This window comes from Pelecanus crispus, chromosome 4, assembly GCF_030463565.1.
Source record: "Pelecanus crispus isolate bPelCri1 chromosome 4, bPelCri1.pri, whole genome shotgun sequence".
Taxonomy (NCBI): domain Eukaryota; kingdom Metazoa; phylum Chordata; class Aves; order Pelecaniformes; family Pelecanidae; genus Pelecanus; species Pelecanus crispus.
The window spans coordinates 43,636,205-43,648,465 of NC_134646.1; the positions used below are offsets into that span (position 1 = coordinate 43,636,205).

Genomic DNA, 12,261 nt, shown 5'->3' on the forward strand with positions numbered 1-12,261 from the left:
GAAGGCTAATGGTATCCTGGCCTGCATTAGGAGGAGTGTTGCCAACAAATCAAGGCAGGGGGTCCTTCCCCTCTACTCAGCACTGATGAGGCCACACCTGGAGTCCTGTGTCCAGTTCTGGGCTCCTCACTACAACAAAGACCATCCTCGTGGCCTTCTATGATGGAGTGACTACATCAGTAGACAAGGGAAGAGCTACTGATGTATTCTGTCTGAACTTCTGTGATGCATCTACTGTATGCTGGCAACCAAAGGATTTTAATGTTTGTTCTTTTAACCAGAGCAAGTAATCAACTGCATGTCCCCTAAGGATGAATAGGTAAGGTTGTATGCCATAGACTGAAAGTTTCTGGTAAGCAGTACAGGTATGCTTAGATTTTTCCCGAACTTTGTATTCAGTAATGGCACAATTGTTATAATTAGAATTAACACTTTCAGAAGCCAGATGGACTACAGAAGTCATTAATATTATGTGTTAAAACACCCATAAAAATATACCTGACAATTCATGACATCATTGCGATAATCTCGCGTGAAGACTCCACACACTACCAATCCATCCGGAAGTTTCTTGGTGAATCGACTGTATATAGTTCCCACCACTTGGTTTACAAGGGCCTCAAATAAAGCAGATCATTAACAAAACTAGAAAGTGTATGTCTAAAGGCATATGATATTCTGAGACATATAAAAGCATTCAATTTTGGCACCGATATTAATGTATTAGACTATAATGTACTATGTAATGTACTATTAAGTCTAGACTGTCAACAATGTTATCTTTAAAAAGATATGGTACCTGATTTTCAATTATACTCAAATGCTTTCAAATAAATTTAGTATTGTGTAAGGAGAGTTAGACATTATTATTTCTGTATTTTAATTATTTTCAAAGCAGTTAAAAATAGATCACATTCTACTGCATCTACAAGCACTTTAGTCATCTCAAAATCCTGGGACTGCAGGTGTAACATGCATTTCTGCACTCAGACTGATATTAAAATGAAAAGATTATTTTGACGTCCAACCACAACAAAAATTATTTTACTTATAGAAAACTTATAGAGATTGTTATTAAATAACAGCACATGGATTCAATATCCAAAAATTATATTACTGAACATTAAAGTAAATTTTGGAAGAAATCAAAACATTGTGCCTCAGCACTTAAGTCAATTTTTAACTATTAGGATAGAACTCTCATTAAAAAATATCCCACTGCCTAGAGTTTCATAAATTTTCTCTTGAAGCATCTAATGGTGAACTCAATTAGAAAAAGACAACTTGACTTGCTCGGTCACTGTTCTGTTCTGATATTACTTTCACCATGTTGGTAGGCTTTTGGTACTCTCACCATTTATTTAACAAGCTACTTACAGCACTTTTGTACATATTAGTGTTTCTGACCTTAAATTAGCTATACAGATATTAATAGACAACAACTCTACATGAGCTTAAATATTCTGAAGATTTTTTTGTAAACAGGCTGTTCGAATAAATGTAAACATAAAACAGAATTTAAGATTCCATTTCTAATAAAAAAAAGTATCAACTAAATTTGTGTAACAAGTTACCCCAAACGGTTTCAGAATCACACTGTAGTCATACATACAGAACTTGTAGTAGGATGCAGCCTTACCTTTGTAGGAGCAACATACACAACTACTCCATCATTGCTCGTTTTCAGAACTTTTTCCATGCAATAGTATGATGCATACGTTTTTCCTGATGAAGTGGGAGCAACAATCACCGCAGACTCATTATTATCTACAGCATCAAGAAGTTCTCGCTAAGAGAAAAACAGTTACTTATGTCAAAATGTCTTGTTATGAAGTTCTTATTGAGTGAACCAGCTCTTTCTGTGAAAACCTCTCTTAGTTTTGCATGTAGACTTTATATACAGATTTTAGACAACAGAAAGTTAGAGTTAACCTAGTCATTTTATGACTGTATTCTTTTCTCTTAAATTGTTAGTGGAAAAAATGGAACTACAAATTATAACTTGTCTATTTCCATTATTTGGTCTGAGATACTGATACCAGAAAATTCTGAGTCCATACCTGGACATTTTCAAATTAAAAAAACAAAACCAGTTAACCCAGCAGTGTATGATTTAGTTCAACAAACTTCATTGTTTTATACAAGGCAGTATTTTTTTCTTGCATTATAATAGTTACATCAATACTGTCCAATTTTCTCTTCTGTTCATAGCATACAATGTTTATTAATCTGTTTTCTTCCCTATTATCACCTTCCTCCATGCTCTCTCACCTTACATATGTCTATGAAAGGATGGCAGAAGGGGTACAGAAGAGGAAACAGAAATAGTACTAACACTATCTTTCTCTATCAGCACATATGCCAAGTTCCAAGCTGGTGTTCAAGCAAGTGACTGTTTTGCAGATACGGACATGTAAAGCAGCAAATTCAGCTGGCCTCCCCAGTTCAATAATAATAAAAAGAAAAATCCGAGTTAGACTTACTTTGCTTTAGACAGAAAAGTTATTTCTCAATTCATACTATGGGTAATTCTTTAGGGACAAATGAGCAGAGGATGAACATTCAAAGATTATCCAAATGGGGTGCTACCACCATCAAATATGATAATAAACAGGGAAATCCTATGGATTCAGCAGTTCTTATGTTGAACTTCTTGGGCCAAGCTCTCTGTAGAAAAGCTCTCAGTGTAGAAAGAACATGCAATACAGTCCAAAATGACCTACTGAATTTGTTAAACTTGTTAAAAAATTAAATTTGTTAACACTATTTTTTACAATTAGTATAAGAACATTTATTTTTAAATAGGGGGAAAAAAATCAAAGATCATTTCCATTAACTTTATGCAAAAAGTTTGTGTCTCATTACCTGCCATGTGTCTGGTATGAAATGTTGCACGCGGGGATCTGGATCATTTCTCTCTTCTCTGAGCAAGTAATAATCCATGTATTGTAGTTGAAAGCGAGCTGGACCCTCTTCGATAGCATACTTGCTTACATTCTGATCATTACTTTCTCCTGTCTATAAGGTCAAATGAAAATTCAAGTTGGTTTGAAAGCTAGCAAGGGATTAAGACAATGGCACATCTTTTGCTCTGTGGAACTCTGCAAGCTTTGAAAAACATATGAAAGTGCAGGTGATTTTTAAATAATTTCTTGCAGAAATCTACACCATATAGCCCTATGTCTGGGTTATGCTTGTATCTCTTCAAAGTAGACTATGTTCCAAAAATAATATGTCTTCCATAGCTAGTGGTGGTGTTGGTTTTGCTGTCAGAAGAGCTAAGAAAACTGGCTTGCAGGCAAAGCTCAGACTCTTCAAGCTATTGCCTGCCAGAGCCTTCTCATCCTATATTTATGTCTCTCTTCTTCAGCCTGCCCTGACCCCTTGTACAACAAATCACAGCTGCAAAAGGAAATTCAACATAAAGACTAAGTGTGATCCCAAATTTTGTAAAGCATTGTATTTTTAAACAATGCCTTTATACCTTAAGACATACCAAATTTAATGTTCATGGACATGTCTGGTTACTACATCTGATCCTGAAAGCTGTACAGAAAAGTATTACATGTTACAACATACACCAGAAGATTATAAAATCACATAATAATTTAGGTTGTCAGGGATGGCTGGATGTCAATTAATCCAGCTCACTGCTAGAAGCAGGTGCAATTAGATCAGGTCACTCAGGGCTGTGTTTAGCCAAGTTTCTACTGTCTCCAAGGATGGAGATGTCACAACTTCTTCAATTTCTTGAAAGAAATATTTTCAGTTATTCCTGAAAATTTCAGTTATTCCCAAAATTCCCCTAACTTTGCAAAAGTAATAATCAGAAACAAGCAGCTGCAAAAGCAAAAATAGGTCCAAAATGCACTGACTGATCTACAGCCCTTCTGAGCAAGACATTAAACTTGCCAACATATCCCTTCTATCACCACAAACCTTTACAACTGACCTTTTTGAGATCCTCAGATCTTACAGTTCTACTTCCTGAAATGTAATATACTTTATTTGGGGCACCAAACACCCTTATAATAACTATGTAGCCAAGAGCAAACAATGATCATACACCAGTTGAATTCACATAGAAAAAGAGACAAATAATTGCCGCTCTTCAAGGGATGAAAATTTTTAACAAAACAATCACTTACTCCCTCACCTCTTAGTCCTGATCCTCAAGGAAGGGTGATAAACAGTTTCCAGAAATAAGCTTCCCAAAATTCCTAACTCTACTGTGCCTAAAAAATGAGACACTGAAGTGATTGATACTGGTTTTACAGTTCACTGTAATCTTCCTTCCTTTTGCTATTGAATCCATATTCTGCAAGCTGTGAGTTATATCCTCCCTCTTCTGCCTGAGATCCACTTTAGCATCCCCTCTCCCTAATAACATCCCATCTACACACAAAGGTATCAAACTGCTCTTAACATTAAATCAGCCAGTGGGCAGGTTGCTAACATGCAGAAAAGCATAAGGTCAATCCTTAGAGAAATTACTTCAGAGCCAAATTCAGTGTAGCTACTGGTGGTCTCAGCTGTGCTAGCAAGGACAAACAATTCAGTATCTGAAACTGTTTCCTTCAGAGGTGATCAGTAATGCCATAACAACAAACAGAATAGTTTTCATCCACTTCTGCAGTCTGAAAGATTTCCGTTTCTGAAGTAGCACATTTGGGCCTGTTAGAAAGCAGCTGCTCATAATGTAGCTTTTAACAGTTATTTTTAACATGCAGAGTTCAGCTATGTGATGAATTGAGCAGCAGGTACCTCTCAGAGATGTCTAAAGCCTCAGGCAGACATAACTAGAGCAAATTAATCTTGATGCATGTTTCAAAGGGTATCTTTGCAGCCATATAAATTCTATTTACTAAAGGGGAAGTGGCCTATTGCGCCAGCTAGCCCTCACATGAAGCAGAAAAATGTATCCATGGAACTAAAGAAGATTAGTATCTGAAGCAAGAATAGACAGTTCCAAATCTTATGGTACAATACAAAATAAATAAGCTCAATATAGGTCTTCTACACACTATTCAATGACTAAGAAAACACTGTTGATATTCAGCTACAGATCCAGTTACAGTAGAATCATTACAGTCTATAAAGTTACCTGGCCAGATAGAGAGCATGCCAAATTCTCAAATCCAAGAAGTCTTAGATATCTGGTCAGCTTTTGTAGATGTGGTTTCTCCAAGAGGTCTTGATATTTTTCAAGGAGGATATGAATTCTCCTCATGACCTGAACAGCTTTGCTTAAATCTTTAGGTTTGTCACCTTTAAAAGAAAATCCTACAGTTATTTGAGAGCCGATTGTATCATTGGGAATCTTCTGACACTAGATATTTTTAGAACAGACCTTATCCATTCAACCACATTTATGACAATTTAAAAATGAATTTTATTTAAAGACAACTAGACAAAGACAACCCACAATCCTGTAACCTCTGAAGGAGTGCCACTGAAGACCAAGCACCCAAATAATTCTGCTTTGGCATGCTCAGCTATAAAAGGGAGTCATATATCTGACATCTACATAATAACTGAGCTCCCCCATTTCACCTTCCTGACCCACACATTTGTTACTCAATCTTATTGGCAACACATTTCACTCCAGTGTTTACAACTGTCCTCAGCTCGTTTAGAGCAGTGTGTGTTTAGACCCTCCTGACTGAGGGTATGGACTGAACAAGTTAATTGTGGTGAAATAGGAGGCCACTAACCATGGTAGCACAGATTTCTGTGCAAATCATCATCATCATTCAGACTGTGAGCTAACCACCTCAGCTAATTAAACTATCCACTGCAATATAGATACATTTTAGTGTGCAAGATACATAATCATTAAAGATAGATACAATAAAATAAAATATTTATGTATGCAATGTTTACAAAGCAAAACAGGAAAACAGCTACAATCTAATTTCATTGGATGCTTTACAGCTGACTCAAAGGATCTTGAAATTGCGAAAAAAGGACCAGAGCCTGTTAATACTTAAACACACCTTTCAGTCTCCTGAAACAGGTTGTATTTACACATCTTTATTCCAGCTGAGAATGTCCAGTCACTCACTCTCTTGGTGAAAGGGAGTGGAAGTTGAATACTGAACATTATATCATACCTTGCTCTCTGCAGTGTTCTTTCCACACTGCTAAACAGGCAGACAGTGCTGTCATTTCTACACTGAACTTCACAGATTTACTTTTAAGAGTCTTGAGAAACTTCTCCATTTTATTTATTCCAACAGTCATATTTGCTTTTATTTCCTTTTCAGTTGGTATACACAAGGCTTTCCATTGCTCTTGTTCTTTCTTTTCTTCTTTAGTTTTTAGCCGCCTGTTGTTCTCCTCTGCAATTCTTTCTGCTTTACTTTTCTATCCAATAAAATGAAGATATTTAGAACGACCAATCACTGTGTGCAAGCATCATATAAAATAAGTTAATCCATAAACTCAATCACAGCATGTACATTATAGGTTTCAATTATTCTGTGTGACGCATTGTGTTTCGGGAATTGTTTAAAATAGTACTTCATTCTCAAGGAGATAAAATTTCTGAATCCCAATATATGTTGCTTGAAAGAGCTTCCCTAAGCTTCATTTTAAGTCAGTATAAAGCTTCACAAGTAGTATAAGAAAGCACAAATGCAGAAAAATAAAATAGCAGATGTCTGAAAGTTAAATTTCAAGCTTTTATTTTATACATGGGTAATTGTAATTCTGATCATATTGAGATGCTTTTCAGTAAGTTAAATAAAATTAAGACTTCAACCTTACTTGAAGTTAACAAAGTTATTTTATATACAGACTTTTACAGGTTATTCAACAGGCTATAATCTGTAATCCACAGTATAGTCTATTATACATATATTACTCAAATTACTATCTCTCAGTATTGTTCATGGGTATACAAGTACATGTGACACAGCCTGTGACGTCTGACAATGTTCACATAGTTAGGATTAATTGCAATATCTACATGATCTTTCACAGAGAATGTTTCCAAATAGTATGGGGAAATAAATAACTGAATAATGTTTTTTCCAGTATTTCTCAATAGTTTCTTAAAGTAAAATTAAATTAATGAACTCCACTTTTCTTCACTCCACATGATAATACTGTCCATGAGTCAAAACCTATCAGTCTTTAGAGAGTCTATATTTATTCATTTTTTTATTTACTTGTGCCTGTTAAAATATAATCACTCATCAGGATTCCTAACTAGGAACAAAAATACTTTTGCCAACTAACTAATTAAATTTGAAGTACAAAGGCAATTTAAATGTTTTCAACTGAGAACTACTAGTGCATTCAGAATATAAACCTTAAAATAAGGTAATAGAAAAATAATAGAAAAAAGATTTGGAAAGACCAACTTGAATATACTCACATGGGGTTTTTGTGTCTTTTTGACAGCAGCATTAGCATTCCTTGACACATCCTCTTGCTGTACAATAAGTTTTGAAGTGCTGTCTTCCAAAGTGCTTCCATAAAAATGACGAAAAGTCTGCAACTTTTGTATTTGTCTTCTTTCTTCTGGATCTTTGGATTTTGCTGCAAACAAATATAATTGATTAAAAACACTCTGCTAGAATTCCAGCTTAATCTGTTTTCAAGAAAAGATACCTGGGGAATGGATACATTTCCTAAAAATTCCTCATTGACCTAAAGGCCAAAATCACATTTTGAAAGAGGCTGGCTACTCAGACTCACTGAAATCCAACAGTACTTTGAATTATCTGAGAGACAGGCAATAGACTCGAATTCAAACTGCTCTAGGCACACATTAAAAATATTGGAAAACCTAACAAGCAGGATGCTTGGAAAGAAATTATAACTGTTTGAGCAAAATGCCTAGACTTCTCACATAGTCTATGAAAATAGGAAGGTGTCTTCCAAAGGCATTTCAGATGATCAGAAAGAGACCTCTTCCCCATGAAAACAAGACTCTCTCATCAGAACATAAATAAATAAAGCTGCTGGAAGAACACTTATGCTAGCCAATGGAAGATACTAAACTGAGCACATGGGTACTTCCACACTCAAGCCTAGGTATTTGTCTCTGCCCTAAAATCAAAATGTTGAGTCAGTTTCTGAGTCCGAAGACCCATCTCAGAAGATCTTTCCATTTTTCACAAGAAAGACTGAGATGACACATGCCAGTATTCATGCAAGGCACGGGAGAGAGGAGGCCCTCTCTTCAGCTGGAGTGGACATAAACCTTCAACTCCAACATCATGGAAGGTGCTCTAGCTACTATTCTGCAGGTTATGCTCTCCAAACTTCCTATTGAAATCACAGTGCACAGAATAATGCAAAAAAATATCTAGTCAGAAAGATGAGAAGATGGAAACCTGGTTTCATAGGTCAAGTGGTGCAAATACCCACTCAGGAAACAACATTTCTAAGTCACTGAATGAAAACTATAAGCAACACTGGGAGTACCAACAGTAATCCATGACTTCTCAACTCCTGGTAGGTTTTTCACGGTTTAATTCACTGTATGATGCAATAGATGATGGGAACATCTTTGAGAGAAACTGTTGTGTACTTGCTGGTACATACAGTACTGTATACTTCACTTCATGGAAATATGCAAATCTAAGACCAAAACTAAGTCCATGGTTTGTTTTCCTTAATATCTCAAACTGGAAAAAACTTACAGGAAACTATAATGGATAACATCAAGAATTACAATACAAACAACTTTTGTTTACTTCTGTGCTGGTTTTAGTGGGATAGAGTTAAATTTCTTCATAGTAGCTTGCATGGGGCTATGTTTTGGAATTGTGCTACAAAGTGTTGATAATACAGGGATGTTTTTGTTACTGCTGAGCAGTGCTTACACAGAGCATTTTTCTGCTTCTCACCCCACCCCACCAGCGAGTAGGCTGGGGGTGCACAAGAAGTTGGGAGGGGACACAGCTGGGACAGCTGACCCCAACTGACCAAAGGGATATTCCATACGATATGACTTCATGCTCAGCATATAAAGCTGGGGGAAGAAGAAGGAAAGGGGGGACATTTGGAGTGATGATGTTTGTCTTCCCAAGTAACCATTATATGTGATGGAGCCCTGCTTTCCTGGAGATGGCTGAACACCTGCCTGCCAATGGGAAGTAGTGAATTAATTCCTCATTTTGCTTTGCTTGCACATACAGCTTTTGCTTCACTTATTAAACTGTCTTTATCTCAACGCACGAGTTTTCTCACTTTTACTCTTCTGACTCTCTCCCCCATCCCACCAGGGTGGGGGGTTGTGAGCGAGCAGCTGTGTGGTGCTTAGTTGCTGGCAGGCATTAAACCACAACAATTTCTTTTACTTCTTATTTTAATTCTGTTCTCAAAAGATAAGATTGGCTATGTGTGCACTGTGCAAACATCTGAGCAAATTTTGCACATGTATGGATGAGCTTACCAAGCATTATCCAAACTATATATTTAAACATTAAACTGCACATGTACATACAGTTTGCTTACATAAATCTGTGAGGCATTTCGCAAGCAAAAGGGAACGTATCATGAACATATGACCACAAGTGCTCATTTTGTTATACTCGTTAGACCTACTTAAGATAATACACAATGCATAGACATAATGCACAGGCACATCAGTTTAAGTCTAAGTTAGCTATTGCAGTAGCTCTAGTTTTGCAAGTATTTATACAGCTGCAAATACTTTCTGAAAAGAGAAGTCCTTCTCCAAAACCATGATAACTGTTAAAATACTGTTCTAACCAACACAGACACATGGGCTTTGTGTTAGTTCTTCTTACCATCAGCATTGCACCGTACTCGCTCATATTCTTCAGTCAAAGGCCTGCCAGAATGCCAGTGACGAAGCTCATCAAATTCCTTGTACTTAACAAGTGAAGTAACTGCAGGATCATTGCTGAAATACACAAACATCAAGCAGAGTAGAAATTAAAAGCGGTTACCAGCATCTCTAATGAAACATTCAAAACATTCAAAAAACTGGGTAAAAATCAAAACACATTTTTACTGTGGCAGAAAAGCAACATAGGGTTTAATTCTACTCAAAATATAGTGTGTCAAGATAGCCTCATTTTTCCAGAATGAATTACTAACAAAGTAAAACCCCATTTTTTCACTTATTTTCATACAGATTAATCACAGAATGCAATGTAACTACATAACTCACACACTGGCTAAAAAATACTCATTGCGGAGCACAGAACCCACTTCCACACATAGCAGACAAACGTAAAGGATAATCTCTTCTTTTTTTTTTTTTTTCAGTTTTTTTTGTTTAATGTTTTTCTTCTCCTGAAATCAACCTGAGCTTTGCAATTTAGGATAAGGCCTTTCAAATACAAATTGTACATTTAGAAAAACAGTTCCAGAATGTAGAATAAGAATCAAAGACTATAATGCAAACAAATAACAGTATGAGAAAATATGGATATACTGACTCTTATCCACTCTTGTTCTGAACTTTCTGTTAATATTGATACCATGTAAATGTGAAATTTTACCCAGTCATAGCAAAAGCACTTCTACATTTGTACAAATTGAGCGTAATATGGATGTAAAGTGCAGGGGAGTAGAAAATAAGCCCATATAATGTTATTTCATTGGAATAAAACTCATGCATGTACCTTTCTAAAACAGGCAGGTTCTTCAAAACATCTCCAGCATAATCTTCAACAAGATCAGATTTCACTGAGATAAGTCCAATATTAGGAATTTCTTCTTTATAGCCTTTACAGTGTAAAAAATAATTGTTTAATAAAGAATATATATGATTGCATATCATACTTGAAAAATCTGTCAAGTCACATTATAAATTAAATCCTATAGAGTAAAATTTGCTAAAAGTAAGCAGCAGTTCACTAGTTCCCCTTTTCCTGTTTCTTCTCAAGCATGGGAAGAAGAATGAAGCAGACGCAACAAGGTTCAACAAGGTTCAACAAGATCAAGTGCAAGGTCCTGCACATGGGTCGGGGCAACCCCCAGTATCAATACAGGCTGGGGGATGAAGGGATTGAGAGCAGCCCTGTGGAGGAAGGACTTGGGGGTGCTGGTGGATGGAAAGCTGGACATGAGCCAACAATGTGCGCTTGCAGCCCAGAAAACCAACCGTATCCTGGGCTGCATCACAAGAAGCGTGGCCAGCAGGTCGAGGGAGGTGATTCTGCCCTTCTACTCTGCTCTGGTGAGACCCCACCTGGAGCGCTGCATCCAGCTCTGGAGCCCTCAGCACAAGAAGGACATGGAGCTGTTGGAGCAGGTCCAGAGGAGGGCCACAAAAATGATGTGAGGGCTGGAGCACCTCTCCTGCAAGGACAGGCTGAGGGAGTTGGGGTTGTTCAGCCTGGAGAAGAGAAGGCTCCAGGGAGACCTTATTGCAGCCTTTCAGTACTTAAAGGGGGCCTATAGGAAAGGTGGGGAGAATCTTTTTAGCAAGGCCTGTTGTGACAGGACAAGGAGTCATTACTCCTTAGTTTTACACTAAAGGAAGGTAGATTTAGACTGGCTATAAGGAAGAAATTTTTTACAGTGAGGGTGGTGAAGCACTGGAATAGGTTGCCCAGAGAGGTAGTGGAGGCCCCATCCCTAGAAACATTCAAGGTCACGTTGGCAGGGGCTCTGAGCAACCTGATCTAGATAAAGATACCCCTGCTCACTGCAGGGGGGTTGGGCTAGATGACCTCTAAAGGTCCCTTCCAACCCAAAGTATTCTATGATTCTGTGATTCTATGACACCATTATTGACTTCAAGTAGATATTCTCATAATCCATTTTAGACACCTATGCTAACTTTTTGAATGCTACCACCCATCCCATCTCATAGGCATCTACTTTCCTGCACTGATTCCGTAAAGAGCACAGTCTCCTAAATATGCACTTTCAACTGCACTTACATTAGATGACTAAAGATGACATGTAACGTGCATTCCTTCCCATGTTTGCAGTCTAGCCACAACTTCAGTCTTCAAGGTCTCCAAAGGAGATACAGAAATAGGCAACACAAATGCTGTGCCAGAAGATGCCTTAATATCCCACAGATAACAAACTGTCTTTTTCTGCCCACTAGAGCCCACTTTGCTCACTTGACATCTTTGAAACCAGCTGAAGAACACTCACAAACTTAAGTAGAATTATATTCCAGCCTTCACTGAATTTCTTACCGTCTCTTCTAAAGATTTATACAATTTAATAGATTTAAAACAAACATTTGAAGGTTGTAACAAAACTGGTTCTCAAGAAATGTCAGATATCAGCCAAAAATCTCTACCTACTCTTTTC

At 37.1% G+C, this 12,261-nt stretch overlaps 1 protein-coding gene across 7 annotated transcripts in view; it reads right to left on the minus strand.

The window, feature by feature from the left end:
• The window catches only part of LOC104033166 (DExD/H-box helicase 60), a 47,988-nt gene that overhangs the window by 24,937 nt on the left and 10,790 nt on the right, over positions 1 to 12,261 (minus strand). For all 7 annotated transcript variants that reach the window (XM_075709697.1, XM_075709698.1, XM_075709702.1 and 4 more), the window contains 8 exons: positions 10,611 to 10,713; positions 9,768 to 9,883; positions 7,382 to 7,545; positions 6,114 to 6,366; positions 5,105 to 5,268; positions 2,866 to 3,018; positions 1,640 to 1,789; positions 499 to 618 (listed from right to left, as the gene is read on the minus strand). In XM_075709697.1, coding sequence (XP_075565812.1) covers positions 499 to 618; positions 1,640 to 1,789; positions 2,866 to 3,018; positions 5,105 to 5,268; positions 6,114 to 6,366; positions 7,382 to 7,545; positions 9,768 to 9,883; positions 10,611 to 10,713 — 1,223 coding nt within the window. The remainder of the gene's footprint in view (positions 1 to 498; positions 619 to 1,639; positions 1,790 to 2,865; positions 3,019 to 5,104; positions 5,269 to 6,113; positions 6,367 to 7,381; positions 7,546 to 9,767; positions 9,884 to 10,610; positions 10,714 to 12,261) is intronic.